General features: G+C 35.8%; 2 protein-coding genes across 4 annotated transcripts in view; both read right to left on the bottom strand.

Moving 5' to 3' along the window:
* The window catches only part of RAD54B (RAD54 homolog B), a 108,882-nt gene that overhangs the window by 52,162 nt on the left and 31,697 nt on the right, over positions 1-25,023 (bottom strand). The window contains exon 4 of one of the 3 annotated variants that reach the window (XM_009455664.5): positions 9,269-14,217. The exons of the other annotated variants lie outside the window; for them this stretch is intronic. Within the exon in view, the coding sequence (XP_009453939.1) occupies positions 14,168-14,217 (50 nt within the window). The 3' untranslated portion in view covers positions 9,269-14,167. Of the gene's footprint in view, positions 1-9,268; positions 14,218-25,023 lie in introns of those variants that run through there. 3 annotated transcript variants of the gene reach the window in all.
* On the bottom strand, positions 9,269-18,983 carry FSBP (fibrinogen silencer binding protein). The gene is made up of 2 exons (XM_003951301.6): positions 18,049-18,983; positions 9,269-14,217 (listed from the first exon to the last, which is right to left on the bottom strand). Exons 1-2 carry the CDS (start codon positions 18,420-18,422, stop codon positions 13,692-13,694), a joined length of 900 nt encoding a protein of 299 aa, XP_003951350.1. The 5' UTR covers positions 18,423-18,983; the 3' UTR covers positions 9,269-13,691.

Genomic DNA, 25,023 nt, shown 5'->3' on the forward strand with positions numbered 1-25,023 from the left:
CTACATTAGCACAAAACATCACCTTTATCCATTTTTAACTATTTTATTTTTTAAATTTTCATACAGTAAAATAGACTTTTTCTTTTGATGTACAGCTCTACAAATTTTAACACATGTATAGATTCACAGAACCACCATGACCACAATCAGGATATAGAATCGTTCCATCATCCCGAAAGACTCCCTCATGCTATTGCTTTATACTCACACCCTCCCCCTACCCAAAACCCCTGCAATTACTGACCTGTTTTCCATGAATATTGTTTTCTTTTTGAGAATGTCAAATAAATGGAATCATACAGTATACAACCGTTTCAAAAATGATTTCTCCCATTCAGCATAATGTCTTTGGGATTTATCCCAAATTGTTGCCTGTATCAACAATTTGTTCCTTATTATTATATAGGATAGTGACAGACAGTTGAGTTTTCAGCTTAATTTTGATAGCTTTGACTATCATAAAGCTTCTATGAACTTTTTCTGTGAATTCATCTTTATCAATTTAATTGGCAGAAATGGTATCTCCTTAATGCTGCAATTTGAATTTGATTAGTGATAGGATATTTTTAAATGTATCTTCATTTCCTCTTTGCTAGACTCTCCTAATTTCACACTACACTTAAAGAAGGTACCTGAGAAAAAAAGAAAAGATTCTCATGTCTTTAAAGTTTTAATCTGACCAGAAAACCCTCAACATTCAGCCGACATATTGCCAATATGTAGAATCTAATCCCTGAATTTTACTTAAAATATTTAAGTAAAAAATAGGCATAAAAGAATTTCAATTAGTAAGAACTGTTAAAATTAAAGCAAAAAGGTTGGGAGTGGTGGCTCACGCCTGTAATCCCACTACTTTCAGAGGCCAAGGCGGGTGGATCACGAGGTCAGCAGTTCGAGACCAGCCTGACCAACATGGTGAAACCCTGTCTCTACTAAAAATGCAAACATTAGCCAGGCGTGGTGGCAGGCACCTGCAATCCCAGCTACTCGGGAGGTTGAGGCAGGAGAATTGCTTGAAACCAGAAGGCAGAGGTTGCAGTGAGCCGAGATCATGCCACTGCACTCTAGCCTGGGCAACAAGAGCGAAACTCCATCTCAAAAAAATAAATAAATAAATAAAAATAAAATTAAAGCAAAAAATAAATCTACTGAATTTTAATATGTAAAATGCTATAAAATACATGGAACACAAGTGTTGACTGTGCTGGAAGAATTAAGAATCCATTTAATATTTTCTTTAATAGGAGGTACTAAGTTACGGGGCTGTTACAATATTTTAAATAAACCCAGGTCATTTAAAAACTCCTCCGTCTTCTCTCACAGCCTGGCCCCCACCAAAAAAAAAAAAAAAAAAAAAGCAACATGAACAATTTAACAGAGTAAAATAAAAGAGGTTGAAATAAGCCCACTCACACTTACTAGAAATTATTAAACACTTTACTATACAGTCATGTACCACACAACAAGGTTTTGATCAACCACAGACCACATATATGATGGTGGTCCCGTAACATCTTAATACCATATTTTTACTGTATATTTTCTATTTTTAGATATGTTTAGATACACAAATACCACTGTGTTACAACTGTCTACAGTATTCAGCACAGCACATGCAGTACAGGTTTACAGTCTAGGAACCATAGGCTATACCACACAGCCTAGGTGTGTAGCAGGCTATACCATCTAGGTTTGAGGAAGTACATTCCACAATGTTCACACATCAACGAAATTACCTAGCAATGCATTTCTCAGAACATATTCCTGTCATTGAGCAACATGATTGTACTCTAAATCAATATATCGACATGCTGTAGTAAAAGCGCCAAAGAAAACTTGATTTTTTTTTTTTTTTTTTTTTTTTTAAGACAGAGTCTCACTCGGTCACCCAGGTTGGAGTGCAGTGGTGTGATCTTGGTTCACAGAAACCTCCACCTCCCGGGCTCAAGCGATCCTCCCACCTCAGCATCCTGAGTAGCTGGGACTACAGGCATGCACCACCAAGCCCGGCTAATTTTTTTTTTTCGTATTTTCAATAGACAGGGTTTCACCATTTTGCCCAGGCTGGTGTCGAACTCATGAGCTTAAGCGACTGGTCTGCATCAGCCTCCCAAAGAGCTCTTAACAAGGTCACTCTTTGACTTCCTACTTAATAAACTCCTTTCTCCACAGTAAATCATGGGGAAAAAACATAGCATGGAAAAATAAAGTCAAGATTATTATGTAATATGTTATATTTCAGGGAGAAACATGTATTGCAGGAAGAAACACATACATATAAAGAGAAGTTTTTGGCCGTGCGCGGTGGCTCAGGCCTGTAATCCCAGCACTTTGGGAGGCTAAGGTGGGCGGATCACCTGAGGTCAGGAGTTCGAGACAAGCTTGGCCAACATGGTGAAACCCCGTCTCTACTAAAAATACAGAAATTAGCCAGACGTGGTGGTGGGTGTCTGTAATCCCAGCTACTCAGGAGGCTGAGGCAGAAGAATCACCTGAACCCTGGAGGTGGAGGTTGCAGTGAGCCGAGATCACACCGCTGCACTCCAGCCTGGGCAATCAAGCGAGACTCAGTCTCAAAAAAAAAAAAAAAAGAGATGTTTTCCTACCATAAGAAGCTGTCTACCCCATTGTTTCCACTTCAAGTATCCAAACACTCCCACCCCCACACTGCCTCTGCTTCTTCAAATTCCCAATCACTCCTTAACTGCTCCAATATGGCTTCCAGTAGTCATTCCCCCTAAACTGCCCTGTTAAAGGTTACTAGGAACTCCTTGTCTATAAACCCACAGGTTGTGTTTTTAGTCCTAATCAAAGTTCTCAAAAGCATTAGACAATGTTGACTACTTCCTCCTAGAAATACTGAACTATACTTTTGTAGATTCTCTAACATCCTTCAAATTTTCCTCTTACCTCTTTGCTTGCTTCTTCTTAGACATCTTTGCCAGTTCATACTTCAGCTACCTTTTATCTATTGGAGTTCTTCAGAACTGACTTCTAGGCCCTGTTCTCTCACTGTGCACCACTTCTCTTTAAGTAGCCCGTCCACTTGAGCGGATTCAGTGCCGCCCAGGTACTAAAAACCTTTTTTTCTCTAGCCCAGATTACAACTCTTGATCTGCATATCCAATTGCCTCCCAGACATGTCCACATATCTCATAAACATCTCAAACTCATCATGTCCATGTATCTTTTCTCCAAAAATTGTTCCTCCTTTGGTTTCCCCATGTCTCGTCCTTATACAAGCCAGAAAACTGGAAATCATCCTTGACACTCTACTTTTTCAGTCCCACAGACAATCAACCACAAAATCCAGACAATTCTGCCCCCTACCAGGTTTTCAAAGCTATGTATTGTATCCTTCTCCATTGCCTCCACTTTTTTCAACTCATCTCTGATCTGAATTTTGGTATTACTGCAGGGGCTTCCCAACAAGTCTACTGACAGCTTCTTTTGCCACCTCTATTCTCTAAAACCGTTTTCCACATTTATTATAGTTATCTATTTTTAAATGTGAATCTGATAAAGTATCCCTCTTGCTTAAAATCCATGAGTCCTAGTAATCTTGAAGGAAGTATGCTATTTCCAGCTATAGACTTTTACCTGTCTTCTTCTAATGCCCTTATCTAAATTAACTTCTACTCTCTGTACAACTTAAATTTCCGATTGCCAAATTAGATCTAGTTACCCTATTACCTCAACATTATCTCAATAATTAGTTATGTAACAAATTATTTAATGTCAGCCTTCCCCAGTAACTTATAAAGTCCTGAGAGTATGTTTTGATTTGTTCATCACCATACTCACAGAACAAGATACTTTTCAAAAACTGCTATTTTGACTCTAGGTACATTTTGACTAAATGTTTATAAAAGCATTTAATTAAAATACAATTATCAGCCGGGCGCAGTGGTTCACACCTGTAATCCCAGCACTTTGGGAGGCTGAGGCAGGCGGATTACCTGAGGTCAGGAGTTTGAGACCAGCCTGGCCAACATGGCGAAACTCCATCTCTACTAAAAATACAAAAATTAGCCAGGCATGGTAGTACACGCCTGTAGTGCCAGCTACTTGGGTAGCTGAGACAGGAGAATCGCTTGAATCCGGGAGGCGGAGGTTGCAGTGAGCCGAGAACATTCCACTGGCACTCCAGCCTGGACGATAGAGCGAGACTTCGTCTCAAAAAAAATAAATAAATAAATAAATAAATAAAAATATATATATATATATATAATTATCAGTGTTACAGCTCTTTCAGAATTTTCCAGTTTTTGCCAATTCTAAATCCAGTTTCAGAATTTTCTAGAAAGCCCCCTCACCACAAAAAATTATATATATATATAATTGTTAGGGGTGGTTATTCTGGGACATAGCAAATTAGTCAATATTTTCATAATACAAGTAGTCTAGATATAGGAGGCTAAGTTCCACTATCCTATGTTGCCAATGATCTTGTTTTTACCTTTTGGAGTTATTCACCCTCTTCATTCCCTGCTGTATGGCCTACATAATTTTAAAAATGGGACTAATTGGGAAAGAGAATATGTATAAATATACATATATATTTATCTTAAAATTCATTTTCTAAGAGTTGCTTTAGAATATAACTCTGTCCTCATTTCCATTATTACCCAATTTTTATTTTCATTGACAAAGACTTGTTACCTGCCGGGCACGGTGGCTCACGCCTGTAATCCCAACACTTTGGGAGGCCGAGGCAGGCTAATCACAAGGTCAGGAGATCAAGACCATCCTGGCTAACATGGTGAAACCCCATCTCTACTAAAAATACAAAAAATTAGCTGGGCATGGTGACAGGCGCCTGTAGTCCCAGCTACTCAGGAAGCTGAGGCAGGAGAATTGCTTGAACCCAGAAGGCGGAGTTGCAGTGAGCCAAGATCGCGCCACTGCACTCCAGACCAGGCAACAGAGCCAGCCAGACTCCATCTCAAAAACAAACAAACAGAAAAAACTTGTTATCATCAGGATCATTTTCCAAGTAAATTTTGTAGCAAAGATTCAGTCACTTGTTTATGTACCATATTATTTCATTGATCGGTGAAAGCTTTTATGAACATGTTCTTTCATAACCATAATTTCTACCAAATGAAGTTTTACTGAGTCAAATTTTGCACAGCTAAATATTATCAGGATCGTATTAATCCAACAAATTTTAGTCAAGAAAACTTAACCAGTTTTTAGATAAATTTGTAGCTGTCATGGGTTATTTTCGTTGTTTTACCAAGCCCGATCTTCCCAGATAAAGTTTTGAGGTTTTTAGCATTAACAAAAGACAGAATGCTTCAATTAGCTTTTGAACTCTTTTCACACAAATTTTGCTGTGTGCAATTTTAGTCAATTTTAATTAGTTTTCTTTTTGTATTATTTCTACCAGTAGCAGTCACTGTGCATTGAATTAAAAACTGACAAAATCTTTCTGCATAGTTAAAATGTGTTTCTCTGTTTTTATTAGGTTATCCAAGAGAAAAACATACTTCCCCTTTTACCCTAAAGAGCAGGTAAAAAGAATGTCTTCATCAAAAGACTGGGGAAAACATCCTGGAGTAAAATACCGTATTGTATTCCCAGGGTCTAAGAGAATGGATGTTATGTCCAAGACCCTCCCTGCCACCATCCCACCAGCTCCCAGAAAAAACAATGAACAAGATAACTAAATTCTGATAATTCAGAAATTACTTATAAGTAACTTTGAAATACCATAAGATTCTCAGATATACACTTTTCTTTTGCAGAACAGCAGAAGGGCATGAACTATGGAGACAGACTGGCTGGGTTAGAGTCTTAAGTCTGCCTCTTACTAGCTCTATGACCCTATATAAGTTACTTAACACCTTTGTGCCAGTTTATAAATCTATAAAATGAATATAATACTAATACTTACCTCGCAAACCTACTGTGAGCAAGGATTAGTGAATATATGTAAAACACAACAGTATTTGCCACATAGTAAGTGCTCCCTTAATGTTTACACCATCAACATTTGCCCTTGTCCCTTTCTCAATTACTCCCATTTTTAAAATTATGTAGGCCATACAGCATGGAATAGAGAGGGTGAATAATTCCAAAAGGTAAAAACAAGATCGTTGGGAACATGGAATAGTGGAACATAACCTCCTATATCTAGACTACTTGTACTACAGAAAATATTGACTAATTTGCTATGTCCCAGAATAACCACCCCTAACAATCCCAGTCTATAATTTCTTAACTGTAAACTGGGTTCTGATCTATTTTCCCCTTGACCCTGTAATGTGCTTGCCAAATCCATACCAAAAAGTGGTCGGCATAAACAAGAGACTTGAAGGTCTATCTGCAAGACTCATAAGGTGGCTGGCACAGTGGCTCACACCTGTAATCCCAGCACTTTGGGGGGCCAAGGTGAGAGAATCACTCAAGCCCAGGAGTTCAAGACCAGCCTGGACAATACGGCAAAACTCTGTCTCTATAAAAAATACAAATATTAGCTGGGCATGGTGGTGCACACCTGTGGTTCCAGCTACTCAGGAAGTTGAGGCAGGTAGGTTGCTTGAGCCCAGGAGGTTGAGGCTCCAGTGAGCTGTGACTGTGCCACTGTACTCCAGCCTGGGTGACAGAGCGAGACCCCATCTCAAAAAAAAAAAAAAAAAAATTCATAAGGGCACGTTTTGATAAAGGGAAATAATGTCATTTAATATTAATAGTGGGCATTATCGTCTTAGTGAATGATTCCTAAGCATAGCCACTCTGGAGTTGAATGACTTAATTGTACAACCCATAAACCTAAGCCTTTAATATTCTTTTTTTTTTTTTTTAAATGAGGTCTTCAGGTTGGTCTCCAACTCCTGGACTCAAGCAATCCTCCTGCCTCAGCCTCACAAAGTGCTAGGATTACAGGCATGAGCCACCGCACCCAGCCTAATATTCTTTTGTTTAACAATTCTAAATACACACATTGTTTTCAATGGCACAAATGAAAATTTAAAATGTCTCATATAATCAAATTCAATAAAGAATGTAAATACTCTTGCAGATCATGTTTTGAGTTTTAAAATTACCAAAACCTACCAATGTTTAATATGCATTAACATATAACTGCAATATAAATTTAAGATTGAAAGTTTTTATTACACTAAAAAGCATACAAACATTAATATACAAATCCCTTCAAACTGATAATCACTCAGTTTTCTTTATCTAAGAGATTGAATGTGAACTAAATATAAGTATCAATAAGTATAAAATAAACCTAGAAGATATTTCTTTGCATTAAAGATCATTTTCAGAATTTTTATAAGTGTAGCAGAGACTACACATTTCATATTTCTTCAATACCTCATGTCAGAGCATATATATGCAACTAGTACTAAAATGAAAAAAAAAAAAACCAATAAACTACAATATTCCCAGATATCTAAATTACCTGCCCAACATTTTGAATGCACTTAAATATTACAAAAATTATTCATCAATTTCACTTCTGACATTCCAGTCACTGAACATGCAAAGGGCGTTTTGTTTCATTTTTGAGACAGGGTCTTGCTCTGTTGCCCAAGGTGGAGTACAGTGGCGTCATCAGGGCTCACTGCAACTTCTGCCTCCCAGATTCAAGCAATTTTCCTGCCTCAGCCTCCTGAGTAGCTGGGATTACAGGTGCCTGCCACCACGCCCAGCTGATTTTTGTATTTTTAGTAGAGACGGGGTTTCACCATGGTGGCCAGGCTGGTTTCGAACTCCTGGCCTCAAGCGATCCACCCGCCTCAGCCTCCCAAAGTGCTGGGATGACAGGTGTGAGCCACTATGCCCAGCCTTTTGCAAAAATTAAAAAAAAAAAAAAAACTCATACCCTGTTGATGGAAGTGTAAAATGATATAATCACTTTAGAAAATGTCTGGCAATTTCTTAAAGGTTAAGTCTGTATGGTTCCCTAACTAACATTATGTCCATGAAAAACTTGCACAAGAATATTCATAGAATCTTTATACATAATAGCCAAAGTATGGAAATTGCCAAGAAGTCCATCAGAAGATAATGCATAAAAAGTGTGGTATATTTATGCAATGGAATACTGCACAGCAACAGAAAGCAATGAGCTACTAATAGGATGGATAAACATGGATGAATATTAAAAACACTAAGATAGGTGAAAAAAACAGAAACAAAGTATGCATATTGTATGATTCCAATTACATGAAGTTCTAGAATAGGCAAAACTTATCTATAATTTTTTTTAAATTAGGACAATGGTTGCCTGATGTGCAAGAAGACTGATTAGAAGCAGGCAAGAGAGGACTTTCTGAGGTGATATTGTTCTAATTCTTGACAGAGGTTTGAGCTACACAGTTGTAGATCAAAACTCACCAAATGGTATATTTTAAATTTGTGCATTTCACTGTATGCAAATCTTACCTAAAAAACACACATGCACAAATAAATAGTGAACTCTAGTAATACTCATGCTGAAGTACTTAAGGGTAAATTATTCTAACTCTACAACTTGTTTCGAAGTAACATTTTTCCTTTAAAAAAAAAGAATTGATGGATAAATAGGTGATGAAGCCAAGTATAGCAAAATATTAATTGCAGAATCTATGTGGTAGATATATGGATACTTACTATAACTATCTTTTCACTTTTTCTGTATGTTTGAAAGGTTTCTTAATGTTAGGGGAAAAAAAACTTTGTAACAGAGGTGAATTCACACATAAATTTTAAAACAAAAAAGACCTGCTAGCAAAGTGGAATTATAATGATATATCCTTTTAGTTTAAGTTGTCTGGACTGATATGAGCGATATTTTTATTTTTATTTTTATTTACTCATTTATTTTGCTTTCCACTATTACAAAGCAATTGGAAACTAAAAATAAATAATATGTTCAAATTGTAACTACTAGCTTTAATCAATATAAAAGATTTATAAAAATATATTGAACAATTTCTCAAAATCGTATACAAAGATTTTGCTTGACTGTTAATGTTTAATTAGATTGCATATTCTAAGAACTTACTCTTGTTTAAGTATGCAACCATATTTCATCTAATTACTTTTAAGTGTTTACAATCAAATTCACCATCAAATATTTGATTTTGAGAAGCTGTGGCTCTTAACATTTGAAAAAAGAAATGAAATGTGATATTTAGATATGGTACATTGGCCGTCTATTATAACATAATCATCTAAATAAATGTATTTCAATTATACCTCATCAAAAAATTTTACCTCTACAGTACTGAATTATTTGTCTTAACGGCACACAAAAAAAGTACACAAATCAGTACAAAGTAGTATCTTGTATTTAAAAGAACATGTGTTAACAAAGCATTTAACCATCATTATCTACAGTATATATTAAACACAATTTATTACACTCTAAGTTATTTAAACATGTGTATTTAAAAGTTGACATTACTCCAAAAGAAGGCACATGAAAAAAACTCATATTTTAAACATTTTCACATAAGTAAAGATAGAACAGGGTAGAATGACTCCTTAAAAAAAAAAATGAAATAACACCAAGTTAATATCTCATCATACACAAAAGAAAAATACTTGACTATTTTAAGAAATCCGGTATTCGTTAGAAATGAGTTTCACTGACTTTTCTCAGGATGTCATTATAAATCACAGCTAGTTTAGAAAATCGTAAGTTGTAACAACATATCCATTTACATTCATATGGATAAGAGAAAGATAGGAAAGTGGCTATCCACTATCTAAATTACTAATATATTGGATGAAATAATCTATATACTTAGTATATTTATCAAATGTAGTATATTTCTACAGAATCAAGTCTACATTTAAAAAACAAAATCACTCTTCTCTATGTTCTCCCAGCATTACATTTTGTAATTAAAGCTCATGGACCCCAAACAATTGTCTATGGTATGCAAGATGTCTGGTGGCTTAAGTGTATAGTCATCCCTCAGTATCCAAGGGGGATTTGTTTCAGGACACCCCCTACCCCATCAAGATCCACAGATACTCAAGTCCCTTATATAAAATGTTTGTATTCACATACAATTTACACACATCCTTCCATATACTTTAAATCATCTCTAGATTACTTACAATGGCTAATATAATGTAAATACTATGTAAATAGTTGTTAGGATACAGGACAAGTGAGCCCCAAAACTGGGGATTAGCCCAACTCCTACCTCAGTTATACCGTCTTTTTAAATTTCATATTACTTTTTATTGTTGTACTGTTATTTATTTTTCTGCCTGAATATTTTCAATCCACAGCGGTTCAATCTGCAGATGTGAAACCTGCAGATAGAAAGCCAAGTGTACATTCCATTGTACTAGCAAACTTTCCCCTATATATTCCCCTTAATGAAACTTGTCCTCAACAAAAACTGCTAATGTTAGTTGGTAAGTAGTCCCCTAACTCAAAAAAGTCTCAATACAAAAAAGAAGAAAAAAAAAGGTTTGGTTCCAAATTACCCTAAGATACTCTGTAAGATAATAAACAGCCTCGGAAAAGGATTCTATGGTCAAATAAATAATTTTCTTTATACAGGAATTCTCATAAACTATACTATGTTAATCATGGTTATACAAGGGGAGGTAGACAATGAGGAGAATTATATGCATTTAAACTTTTGCAAATTAAAAGTAAACAAGACTGACTTGGAGAAAAACAAGATTGACTTGGAAAAGTTGCTGCAGTAAACTCAAAGAGTGTGATTCTGGTGTTTAAAAATATTTAAAAATAGGTTTCTTATTGTATACAGCCCCTAAATGCTAATGAATTGTGTCACCTAACACACTAAAGAAAAAGCAATCTTAAACAATGCTGCAGAAAAATATGATTGTAGCAGACTATGTTTATGCTATTTTATGGGCAGCAAAGGAATTTTCAAGGGCTATTTTGTATATACATAATTTTTACCTTCCACAATTATTTTAGAACCTAACCACCAAAAATAAAAAAGATGTATACTGCACTTTTTTTTTAACACAGATCTCTTTTCTAGAAACATCTCACAGAATTAATGTTCCACAGAACACACTTGGGAAAACTCTGATTTGCTGTAAAAGCCAACATTTAAATTGAACATTCATTATCAATTCTTAGTAGCATGCTGAAACTCTAAAGTGAATTACATCTCATATGTGTGCTTTCAATAATTTCAAAAAATAAAGCTTACTACTGCCAAGATGTATTTACTAGAATTATAGTGGGAAACATTACCTCAAATTAAGAATTACAAGATTCATTAGACTCAAAGAAAAGTCATAGCACAGATTAAAGAGAAAAGGTAACATTGTCAAAAGGATATATCAATATTATATATTCAGGACATCTTTATAATTAAAGAAGTTAACTCTACCAGCTATAAAACATCCTCTTTTTAATCCAACCAATGAAATTAAGCAGTCAACATGCTAAAATAGTACCTTGAGTTCATTTTTTTCTATTTCTATAGCCATAACTTAAATTTCTGATTTAAGTTCTTCCAATACAATGCCTGTCCCTAAATGCCACTCCTCCTAAATCACAACTATAATCAAATTAGCCCCCTAATTCAAAGCATTCAATGGCTTCCCATTGTACGTTAAGTCTGACTCATTAAAAATAGTATTTAGGCTGGGCACGGTGGCTCAAGCCTGTAATCCCAGCACTTTGGGAGGCCGAGGCGGGCAGATCACGAGGTCAGGAGATCAAGACCATCCTGGCTAACACAGTGAAACCCCGTCTCTACTAAAAACACAAAAAATTAGCCAGGCATGGTGGTACGCCTGTAGTCCCAGCTACTTGGGAAGCTGAGGCAGGAGAATCACTTGAACCCAGGAAACGGAGATTGCAGTGAGCCAAGATCGCACCACTGCACTCCAACCTAGGTGACAAAGCAAGACTCCATCTCAAAAAAAAAAAAAAAAGTATTTAATGTAATTCATAATCTGGTATCAACCATCATCCAAATTTATATCCCTCAGTTCACTTTCAACTACTCTTCGACAAAAATTTTGAGACTAGTATGATTTAGGCACCAAGCGAGGTTCCAAAATACTCTGTTTCACTGGTTCTCAAACTTTAGCATGCATCAGAATCGCTACAGGGTTTATTAAAAGAGATTGCTGACACCCCCAGGGTTTCTAATTCACTTGGAAATGGATTTACATTTCTAACAAGTTCTCAAGTGATGCTGATGCTGCTGGTCAGGACCCATACTTGGAAAACCATTGCTCTACTCCAAAGGCCACTATGTGGAAGCCCAATGGCTCAATGAGGTCCACTCACATGTTGTCTGTATAATGTTTTAAAAGCATTTTGTGTTATTTGCAAACATTTTAAAATTGGAAGATTCTTCATTAAAAAATGCAGATTTCTGGTTTATCCCCGCATGTGAAAATTCTGCTGGAGCTAAACAGCAGCTACCCTACCTAGTCCAGGGAGATGTCCTTCCTAGTCCAGGATACTACAGCCCAAATTGACTCTCTCTACATTCACTTAAAATCAATGGCTTAGCACTGCATTTGTGCTTATATACTCAATCCACTTTTTCCCATTCTTTTGTCTTTTTTCCAGCGTCTCACTCTTGACTTCAAACACCCATGGTCCCCTTCACTGCTGAAATTACACCCACCCCATTCTACAACTTGGCTTAAAAATCCCTTCTCAACAAAACCCCAGCAAAAATAGAAATTCTTAAGTAACATACATATTAGAGATTTAATATAAATTTAATATGTATGCTTTAAGAATTGAGGTTTTATTTCCATGAATACTAAAATAACAATACTTATAAAATACATAAAATTTTAATTTTGTTCATTCTGATTTTTACTGTGAAAGAAATTTTTTCCAGAACAGGACATTCAAAATGAATTAAGACATGTCTTTAAATCACACAGCCAAAATATATGATAGCTTCAATGGAATACCTTATCTATTTTGCTGGAACAAAAATAGAGAGAGAATGGGGGTAATTGATGTAATTATCCTGATTTCACAACCTAACAATCTTTAAAGGCAATTTTAATGAAAGAAATGCTTCTAATATTTAAATCTAGAGAATGTTTTAGTGGATATTTACTTCTATCGAATAGCGGGACAGAAATTACACAAAGAAAAACTAAGTGCTGGTCTCTGCTCTGCCATAAATAGCTTTGTTACCCTAAGTAAGTCATTGAGTTCTCCCTGGACCTGTTTCATTACCCCTAAACTGCAGAGATGGGAAAAAAGTGTTCTCCAAATATCTTCCATCTCTAAAATCCTAGGATTTACTCCTTCAAAAGATAAAAGCATAAAAACCAATGTCATACAGACAAGCTTCTTGGTATTAGGTTAGTATAGCTCCTAAATTAGACTGACTTAAAAATCTCTAATTATAGCTTTCAAAGTTCTAACTAAAAATGTTGAAGACTCAGAACTTTGAAAGAATATGTGTTTGTATATGCATTTGTGTATATCTTAGTGATCAGAATAAAATATCTTTTGTAAGGTCAACAATTAAACTTAGGGAAAAAAAAAAAAGAAGACAATAAAAACTATAACCATGCCAACCAACCAGTAAATTTTAATATCTCAAAAGAAAATAATTAGAAAATTATATCTAAAAAGTTTTTCCATAATAGAGATTAACAACATTTTTCAAGAACGTGTATTCTGTTTCAGGATATTCCCAAATTAAAGTAATTTGGCCAAAATCAAAATTATCAAATTGCAAGATTGAAAAAAAAACTTAGAGACTGTTATATTCAGGTAGATCATGCCGTAAGCGAATTGCTTTCAGCTTCTCCACTTCAATTTTTGCTCTTAGTAGCTCTTCCTCTAGCTGCTGCCTTCTTTTCAATCCATCCCTCTTCTCCTGAACATACAATCCAAAATTTTTTTGATTTTCTAAAATTATCTGATGCTCCTCTTTCAACATTTGCAGGATCTGAGGATCATACCCTAATAGTGACCTAAAGTGTTCACCACTCTCATGCCGAAAAAAATCACCTCTCCTTGGAATAGAAGATGGAGACGATGTCATTCTCATATCAACAGAGGAAAGTGAAGGCGACAAGGATCTTTCCATAACATGTACTAATTCATGTTCTTCTCTTTGCTCTAAAGTATCACTCTGTTGAGAATTTAAAACCAGTGGAGGAGGTGGTTTAATGTCTTCTTCTTGCTTCACCTCCACTGTAATAGCAACAGGATGGTGATCCAACATTACCTGTAGTGAACTGGTACCAGCCTGTGCCTCCTCATCCAAGTTTGCACTATAGCACACAAAAAAGCATTATAATATGTAAATCAAATGAAGAAAAAGTGTATATTTATAGCATAATTTTAATTTAATATACATTAAATGATAAAGCTTTAAAACTATAAAGTTACAAAATAAAAAAAAAATCTTAAACACTTGAAATACATTAAAGTGACTAAGATTGGGATTTCAATAATACATACTCACAGATCTCCCCCATCCTTAACTTTAAAATTGTGCTTTAAAGGAGCAGGAAATTACAAATATTATAGAAGGCCAATGAAGAAAATAAAAAGAAAAGCCAGTTTTCATGTTGTCAAACAGACACCAATCTTTCCCACAACCCTAAGGTTTTCAAATGGTGTACAGAGCCATTTAATGCATTATCAGTCTTATTATCCCCATACCTTAGCCCTAGACCTCAGGCTTCTGCTCTCCTGGACTGATCTTAAAACCATGAAGGCCCATAACTTATAAAAGGACAGTGAAAGGCCATCTATGGGAGGTACTGATTTCTGCATTTGCCCAAAAAATAAAACATAAAGATTGTATATGGCTTTGGGATATGCTCAACTACTGGAGGTTATCCTAACTTTCTTATTTCAGATGCTTTTATCTGATAGGAAAAACTTCCCTTTTACCTATTCTGAACCATATGACTCAGATGCTGTTTAAGTCTTTCAATCACTGGTCAGGTAAAGTTCACAAGAGCAATGGTTTTAATTCACAACTGTATACTCAGTACCTAGCAGGTACTGTACTTAGAACCTAGTAGGTGCTCATTATGTGTTGAATGACTGAAAAAAAACAAACTAAATGATTTTTTAATGAAACATTTTTAATGGCCTATACAGACATATTAAAGGTTTATTAAATTTACACATAATTTCCACCAAATATGCATTCCCAATGGAGACAACTATAGCTTTAGCATAATTTAAGCTTCAACATAACAAGTTATGATATTATAAATGCAATAAACCTTAAAATTCTGTTTTATAAACATAATTTTATGTATAACGTGAAGCTGTGAATTAAGAATATCTGCTCCTTGAGGTTGTTTTTTTAAATTTATGCTTCTGCCTAACTTAAAAATAAAAGTTATAAAGGGAAATTAGATTATTGAACATGAATGGAAATACTTTATTTAATATTATTTAGAGAAGATTTTACATATAATAAGAAACATAATTAAAAGAATACATTCTACATGGATGATTAAAATGCTGGAACAAGTTCAAGCAGAATGCATAGAAAAAGATTAAAACTACCCATACGTTACTTACTAATGCCATTAAATTGCCAGAAATATCAGATATTTATCTAAGAGACAAAATGAAACATATATAGTATATAATAAAAAATCTATTTGTAGGTTATATAAATTCATTTTTGTTCTTGTCTCTGTGTCATTTTATTATTTCCAAAAACAAAACAATTAATTATAAATGTAATTCAAAGTAGCAAGCTCTGCTTCTATTAATAGCTCTACTAAAACCTGGAATGGGAAAAGGCTAAAATTGCATATGAAAATTAAGTTTTTAAAACCACATAATTACTATTTCAAATTAGTATGTAAAATAGAGAGTATAAACATAGACATAATACTACCAAGTAAATTAAAAATATGCCTTACATTTGGAACATTCCTTTCCATTTTAGCTAAAACATTACAACTAAGGCATAACAATGTAAAAAGGGAGAAAAAAAGCTTTAGAGCAGGTCACAAAAATGACAGAGAAGGACTTGAGAATCAGAACTTTGAAGATCAGTTTACAAAAACACAAAATATAAACTGATATTAGGAAGAGGTAAAAATAAAGACATAAGTCAATGTGAGTTACAGAAAATAAACAGCCTTACAAAACAGGTATATATTTTTAAGTATGTTAATGCAAACACTAGTATTTTCCTTATTAAAAAGGAAGAGTTTGGTAAGATTAACAGGCATATTTATGTAGAAGTATAGTTAAGATTATAGAATAATTATAAACTTCTGAGATTATTAAGATTCAAGGATGATGTCAATCAAATAAATATAAGCACATTAAATATATATATTAAAGAAATAAGCTAATACAGAGAAAATGTCAATGTAGACACAGTAACATAAGAATTTAAAAGGCATGTTTCTTATATTCTTCCCTTTAAAACCTAACAAATTGGTATTATTTAAGCCATAGGTATAGAAATGTACAAATCAACTCATTTTTATCAGAGAAATGTTCATATCCCAAAAGATTTTTTGTGTGTGAATATTGTAAATATTCACACACAAATAGTCAAAATGTAACCAGATACTTGTATATTTATATATTATTTTTCTTCTACTTGCTGTTATTTTTAAAATATGCAACTAACTAAAATTACAGTTTCTACATGTCGTTTTCAAATTATAAAAACCTATACCTACTAACCAAAGGGTACAGTTTTATACCTGCAATGCAAAAAACACTTTTCTCCATGGTTCAAGGGAGAGAAAATTCTGCATAAGTAGCACAGTATAAAACAATTTTACTGTGTAGTTTTCTGGATATCTAGCTATTGGGATTTCATCTTGTCATCACAGTGAACATTTTAACCAGTGGCCCCAAGAATTAATCCACTGTGTATTCATGTCCTGGATTCCCACTGGTGATATTTTTTTTACTGTGCTATCAAGTAGAAATAAGCAGTATCTGGTAAGAAGCTAGGCTCAAAAATACTTTCCTAGTAAATTACCAAAATAACATATGCACTTGGCTACAAAGTGGTTTTTTTCTGCTTCTCTCCTAATTTCAAAGGGATTTCATAGTAATCAATAATTTGCTTATATAATGCCTCTTCCACCAATAGAAAAGCACATTGTGTAAAGCTTTGTTTGAAAGGCTCCTCAAACTAACAAGGAGTTTACAATTTGTTTAAATTACCCTAAATGGTTCAGAATAAGAATGTAGCTGCCATTTTTATATTTTGCCAGAGGTTACAATCTGAATTAGTGGCAAGATAATACTTTTGAAAATTCCAAGGCAAATAGTTACATAGAACACAAGTTTAACCAAAAAATTGCTTCTAACTCTAAAAAAACCCAGTTGCTCTTAGGGGTATTTTAAAATTCATAATTTGATATCCTTGCAAAGCAGTAAGAGAAAGCTTACTCTTTCCTATACGACCCAAGATCAAAGTGAAACTAGACTATTAAGGAATAAAAACAACAACAACAAAAAACTTTTAATTTTATTAAGTAAACTGAATCCCTAATTAGGCATTAACTCCCTTTAGTTGTGTTCATCTTTATTTTAAACGTGTTAGAAAAATAATTTAAACTGTCTTCATATACACAATCATGCCATTAACAAGTTTACTTATTGATTTTGTTTATATTTGTTAGTTAACATATATTCAATAAGTGTAGACAATGACAATTCATAAAAAAGCAAGGTTCCATTTCTCTAGAAACTGCTAACTTTATATAAATTTTATATAAAATTGAAAATTCCAGTGAAATGTAATCTTAAATGAGAAAAAAAGTATCTCTCAGAAGCAAACTAAATAATTTAATTTTAAAGCTTAAGAAGTTTATGAAGTGATGTCACAAATTTCAACCCACTTATTCCTTCCTAACCTTTACTTTTAGAGACTACAGGAGGGAAGGGGGAGGGGAAGACAGTAAAAAGTAGCTTAAATGCAACAGAAAAATTCCTCATAGCCTCACTTTTCTCTTTTTAAAAAATGCAAAACAAAGACACTATTCATTGCTCCCGTTGTGGGGATGCTTACTATGCATATCTCTATCACGACTAAGCCAAAGCCCAATAGATAGGAGGCGCCATAATTTTCCATAACAAAACAAAGTAAAGCTTACCTTTGTATGTGGTTCCTGTCTCTTACCAGGCAAAAACTGGAAATCTGGGGAATCATCTCCATAACTTTCTTGGTTGGCTCAGAAATATTGCTTTTAAAATCTGATTGGGTCTCTTTTTGCTGCAATAGCTCCTGTTTGGCATATTCTTTGAGCCTTTTATAAAGGGTGCGTAGGCCCTGTGCTGTTCGAGGAGGGCGGTCTACTCCAATTGCATTATAGTTAACTGCTATGATATCCCAACATCTATTCTTTTCTACTATTACTGAATGTTTATTAGTGTGTTCTTCGAGAATTTTCACATATGGCTTCACAAGCTTTAGCAAATCAAGCTTTTCGGATAAGGTAAAATTGGAAGATCTAGCCTTTCCTACCATTGTTCTTTTCAAATTAAGTAGGCAGTTTCTGAAACCACCATGCAGCCTTCAGCTCTGCTCAGCTCTTTTCACAAACAGAAAAAGATCAGGCTTAACTAGGCTAGCCTCATTTAGGCCCACGCCTACAGGGGAGGGTTTATTAAAATTCCTCCAGCTTAAGCTGACGCAGGTTCAGGAAATCTGCTTAAGCCAAGCCTGACCTACATAAAGCTTCTCACTGAAGAAGACAGGAAGGCACAAGCAAAACACACTTGTGTATAAAGGGAACAGCTCGAGACAGGATTTAATACACGAAGGTCTAGAGATAAGCATGGAACACAGCTAAAAATTAGCTAATTTAGTGAGAATATCAAATTTCACACATGTATGCCTAGCTGACAGACTGAACTGCATTGCAGTATCACTTTAATAAAAACAAAAGAGGAACTGTTTTGTGCTATTTATTTACAAATCCAGTAGACAGAAAACTAAAAGATATGAGTGGTGAATGTAGTAATTCCTAACAGAGCCTCTCATCACTGTTTCTGAGCTGAGTGTTCTCCCTTACAAAATCTGCATAATGCTGGATCTGCTGTCAATCAGGAATTGCATATCCTCTAGCTAGTTAGGTTACACCCAGACCCAGACTCCACAGTAAAGCTAAGCTTCTCCTTCATTTTACAGTCTACATTAGCCTCTGCATATTTTTTTCAGTTAAGAAAAAATTTTTATAGAACACTCAATCTAAAAAGCAGGTAAAAATCATGTTTTTAAAGCAATGGATTATTCTAGCCGTAATGTATGTGAATTTGCTAGCCTGCCTTATCATGTGTAAAAAATCACTGTTCATGGTGAGAAACAGTATAATCACGCCTTAAGACTCCACATACAAAATCGCATTTGCTATTATAATAGAGCCAGATTTTTTATTTAGCTATATTCACACAGTTTGGACTATGAAAGGAAACAGCTAGTCTAGCCATTTTCAAGGCCACCAGTTTCGGTGCTTAGAATATATTTGTTAACCCCAGTATGAAAATATATGATACATAATAATGTAAGCAAGACAAACCTATTTTCTCACAATATACATATTTTTCCAGATAGGGGAATAAATTAGAACATACTTGAACATAGTTCTATCCAATAAAACTATTACTGAACAACTGTGATAGTTATTAAGAGGTAGGAAAAATAAATTGTTTTTAATTACTGACCACGTATATAAATGCTCCCAGGCACTGTGCAAGACCCAATGAAATCAAAAATGAATCTAGATACAGCACCTATCCAGGGAACTGTAGTTCCACAGAAATGCTATAAATTCTCAATTATCTTGTTTTTCATTCTTTTAACAATGGAGAAGCAAATTACATTTACTGCGCTCTCACTGTGAGCCAATGTGTTAAAAGCTTTAAGTGTATTATCTTTTCAGAAAACAGTGAAAGATTGCTGGATGTTCTATGGAATGCTAGATGTTGTCTGGTATACGCTACTGAGTAATTTGATTCCATAATAGTTCTACCCTTTCATTGTCTTTGAGCAGTTTCACAGCTCTGTAAATTGTAGAAATCAGTAATGCAAATGATTCTTGTCCATAGAGATGCAAAAAGAAAATCGACCTGCCCCAACAATGACTGGACCACAGGTATTCAAAATCATTCTAGCATTTTCTGAGCTTTTGGAACATTAAAAGAGAACCAAAGAAAGAACATAAGGTATATACTTTATTTAGATAATTATTTTGTTATTTTCAGAAGAAATACAGGTATTACAGAACACAGGGTATATACTTTAGATAATTATTTTGTTATTTTCAGAAGAAATACAGGTATTATGTTAAGAATGAAACACTACTAAAATATGAAAAAATGTTCAATCTCACTAGTTATCAGGGAAATGTATACTAAAAATGATTTTCATTCATAGATTAGCAAAATTTTTTAAGACTTAAAATGCCAAGAGTGAGGCCAGGCTCAGTGGCACATGGGCCTGTAATCCAACAGTTTTGAGAGGCCAAGGATTACATGAGCACATGAGTTCAAGACCAGACCAGGCAACATGGAGAAACCCCATGTCTACAAAAAATACAAAAATTAGCCAGGTGTGGTGGCATATGCCTGTAGTTCCAGCTATTCAGGAACCTGAGGTGGAAGGATCACTTGAGCTCAAGAGGTTGAGGCTGCACTAAGCCATGATCATGCCACTGCACTCCAGCCTCGGTGACAGAGCGAGACCCTGCCTCAAAAAAAGAAAAAAAAGAAGACTCCAAGAGTGGAAAAGGATAGAAGGGAAAGAGTACTCTTCTGTACCATTGAAGGGAGTGTAAAATGACATTTTGGATGGTGATCTGGAAGTATCTACTAATATTTTACATGAGTAGGAAATCTTCTAAAATTGTGGTAATTTTATGTCTCAGAATCTACCTTAGAAAAATAAAATGCACACGGGAGCAACGAAGCATTCTTTGTAGTTGCATACAGTGGAAGCAATCTAAAAGCACATCAGTTGGAGTTAAAAGCATACAATACATCCATATCATGGTCTACTCCAGGCAGCATTAACATGAAAGATGCAGATCATAGTGTGTTTGAATATATCACGCTGTTAACGAAAAGAGTCAAACTCTGTATAAAATATTTTTAGAGATTGATTCTGAGCCAAATATGAGTGACCATGGCCAAAGACACAGCCCTCAGGTGGCCCTAAGAACATGTGCCAAGGTGGGTGGCGTATGGCTTACTTTTATATATTTTAGGGAGGCATGAGACATCAACCAAATATATTTAAGAAATACATTGGTTTAGTTCAGAAAAGCGGGACAACTCAAGGCGGGGGCAGGGTGGCGGGGGGGGCGGTGTTCCAGGCTATAAACGTTTTCTGGTTTATAATTGGTTGAGTTTATCTGAAGACCTGGGATCAATAGAAAGGAAATGTATGTTCAGGTAAAGATAAAGGATTGTAGGCACCAAGTTTTACTGTGCAGAGGAAGCTCTCAGATAGCAGACTTCAGAGAGAACAGGTTGTATATTGTTTATTATCAGACCTAAAAGAGTGCCTGGCTCTTAGTTGATTATCTCCTGGATCTAGAAAGGAAGAAAGGAAAACAAGGGGAAAGTGGATTCTCTATAGAATGTGGATTTTTCCCACAAGGGATGGCTTTGCACCACCATTTCAAGATATGGCAGAGAAACATGTTTTGGGGTAAAATATTTTTATTTTCTTCCATGTTATGCCAGAGTCAGATTGGAAAGTAAGTCATGATATACAGGGTTAAATAAAACCATCTGATGAGAATGTATGGTTTACAGAGCATGATTCCCCAGACCCGTTAGATAGGAATTTAGGCAAGATTAAAAAAAAAAATCAGAGCTTAGTCCTCAATGCAGACAGCACAAATTAGTGATAACCTATGTAAATTGTAATTGATGATTAATCTGAAATAATTATTACTGTTTGATTATATTACAATAAAATTATCTTTCTAGTTTAAAGATAGAATGGACAAGTTTTTAAATTAAAAGAAGCTATACTACTGATGCAGAATTAAGTGGAAAATACTATGCAGGACTTTCTAAAGCAGACTATGAAAAGGTATCATGGATATAGTTGTTAAGAATATTACGAATATATGTGTAAATGCTATGAATGACTGCCAGTTTATGGAACTGGTAAAAGACATTGAATAATTTTTTGTTCTTTGCCAATGCTCGTTGGTGTAGTCATAGAGTTTTATGAAGAATCACTGTGCTGTCTGAGAGTGAAAAACTCAAACTGTTTTTCCTCTGCTCTCACACCACAACAATCAACACGAAGACTTGTGTGACCAAATGTGTGGGAGTTTCTCCCCACACACCAAGCAAGAAGTTAAGTTCTGCAGTGGAGAGGAGCCGGGTATCCTCTAATTCAACTTTCCAACACTATCAGGAGATAGTGTTAGATCTCAAAGGTTAAGAGCTCAGTACCACAAACCCCATGGCCCCACCTGAGGGAAGAGAGAGACCCTCTCATATTGTTTTATATTGTTTTATACTCAGTACCTGTTTTAAGAAAAAAACAAGGAAGTGAAATCAAAGACAGGCAGCCCGGCGCCAGGTCCAAAACCAGGCCTGGGCCTGCCTGGCCTAAACCTAGTAGTTAAAAATTAACTCATGACTTAGAACCCGATGTTACCCATAGATTCCAGGCATTGTATGGAAGAACACTGTGAAACTCCCTGCTCTTTTCTGTTTCACTCTGACCACCGGTGCATGCAGCCCCTGTCACGTACCCCCTGCTTGCTCAAATCAATCACGACCCTTTCATGTGAAATCTTTAGTGTTGTGAGCCCTTAAAAGGAACAGAAATTGTGCACTCAGGGAGCTCAGATTTTAAGACAGTAGCTTGCCGATGCTCCCAGCTGAATAAAGCCCTTCCTTCTACAACTCGGTGTCTGAGAGGTTTTGTCTGTGGCTCGTCCTGCTACACAACCAGTCACAAGTCTGGGCCTCCAGAACATCTAACCAAAAAGCTTCAAGTTGGGGTTCCCACAATCCCCTCTGGGTTCTATTAGTTTGCTAGAGTGGTCACAGAACTCCAGAAACACGCTTACCAGTTTATTACAAAGGATATTACAAAGGATACAAATGAACAGCCAGATGTAAGAGATGCATAGGGCAAGTTATGGTGGAAGGGACACAAAGTTTCCATGCCCACCCCAGGCACAACCCCCAGAAACCTCCACTTGTTCAGCTATCTCGAAGCTCTACAACACAGGGCTTTGGGCTTTTTATGAAAGCTTCATTACATAGGCATGACTGATTAAATCACTGGCCACTGGTAATCAATTTAACCCTCAGCCTCTCTCCTCTCCCCAGAGATAGGGGTGAGGCTGAACGTTCCAACTCTCTAATGGTGCCTTGGTCTTTCACGTAACCAACTCACATCCTGAAACTACCTAGGGGCTGTCAGCCATCAATCAATCACTAGCACACAAACAGACATTACTTTGGAGGTCGTAAGGATTTTAGGAGTTGTATACCAGGGAAACGGGGTCAAAGGCCAAACATATATTCCACAATATCACCTATTATTAACTTCAGTTGGAGATTTTTGTGAAACAAAATGTTTACGAAACAGTCAATAAACAAAGGCAAAAAAATCAACCTAAGTGTCCATCAACAGATGAATAAAGAAAATGAACTGCATATACACAATGGAATATTATTTGGTTATAAAAAATGAAATCCTGTCATTTGCAGCAACATGGATGGAACTGGAAGTCATTATGTTAAGTGAAATAACCCAAGCACGGAAAGACAAATACCGTATGTTCTCTCTCACATGTGGGAGCTAAAAGGGTGAATCTCATGGAAGTAGAGACTTGATTAGTGGTTGCCAGAGGCTGGGAAGGAGAGGTGGGGATTAAGAGAGGTTGGTTAATGGGTACAAAAGTACAGTTAAAAGCCGGGCACGGTGGCTCATGCCTGTAATCCCAGCATTTTGGGAGGCCAAGGCGGGCGGATCACAAGGTCAGGAGATCAAGACCATCCTGGCTAACATGGTGAAACCCCGTCTCTACTACTAAAAATACAAAACATTAGCCAGGCGTGGTGGCAGGCGCCTGTAGTCCCAGCTACTCGGGAGGCTGAGGCAGGAGAATGGCGTGAACCCGGGAGGCAGAGCTTGCAGTGAGCCGAGATCGCGCCACCGCACTCCAGCCTGGGCGACAGAGCGAGACTCTGTCTCAAAAAAAAAAAAAGTACAGTTAAATAGAAAGAATAAAATCTAGTGTTCAATAATATAATACGGTGACTATGGTCAACAACAATTTATTGTATAGTTCAAAACAGAAGAATTGGGATGTTCCCAACATAAAAAATGTTTGAGGTGATGGCTGTCCTAATTACTCTTGTAAAAGAAAATAAAATCTTAGGACCCCAAACTCATTATACCAAAAGGAAAGTTAAACCTAGAAAATTAGTCATGCAACACTGCCTTTCCTTCCTCCTCTTTCCCCCCAGAGCTATAATTTCACAACCCTGTGTCATAGCATTACACGTTAAGTCAGGGTCCCGCAATGGCAAAAGGACATATACCTCCCTCACAAATTTCTCACAAGAAAATCCCTTCCTAGTCACTAAATCTTTCAGGATACATATCCCCTAAAACCAGCACATGCCAATTGTAACCTTGGGTGTGCAACCTAAGTTTAACTCTCAAAACTGAGTTCTGTTAAATCTCATGCTGACAATGTCAATTACAAGCTTACCTTCTTAGGTACACAACAGGGACAAGACAAAAAATCACTCCTTCGATCATGTCTTTTGCAGGGACAAGACAAAAAATCACTCCTTCGATCATGTCTTTTGCAGGGACATGAATGGAGGTGGAAGCCATTATCCTCAGCCAACTAATACAGCAACAGAAGACCAAATATCGCATGTTCTCACTTATAAGTGGGAGCTGAATGATGAGAACACATGGACACATTGTGGGGAACAACACACACTGGGGCCTATAGGGATGGTCAGGAGAGCATCAGGAAGAATAACTAATGAATGTTGGCTTAATACCTAGGTGATGGGATGACCTGTGCAGCAAACCACCAGAGCACACATCTACCTATGTAACAAACCTGCAT

This window comes from Pan troglodytes, chromosome 7 (genome assembly GCF_028858775.2).
Source record: "Pan troglodytes isolate AG18354 chromosome 7, NHGRI_mPanTro3-v2.0_pri, whole genome shotgun sequence".
NCBI classification, from domain to species: domain Eukaryota; kingdom Metazoa; phylum Chordata; class Mammalia; order Primates; family Hominidae; genus Pan; species Pan troglodytes.

Bases quoted from the DNA above. Each gene is read 5' to 3' on its own strand.
- FSBP (XM_003951301.6), bottom strand. From the start codon at position 18,422: ATGGTAGGAAAGGCTAGATCTTCCAATTTTACCTTATCCGAAAAGCTT. The intron at 14,218-18,048 runs GTAAGCTTTACT...TGTGTGCTATAG, and splicing joins GACAGGAACCACATACAAAG to TGCAAACTTGGATGAGGAGG.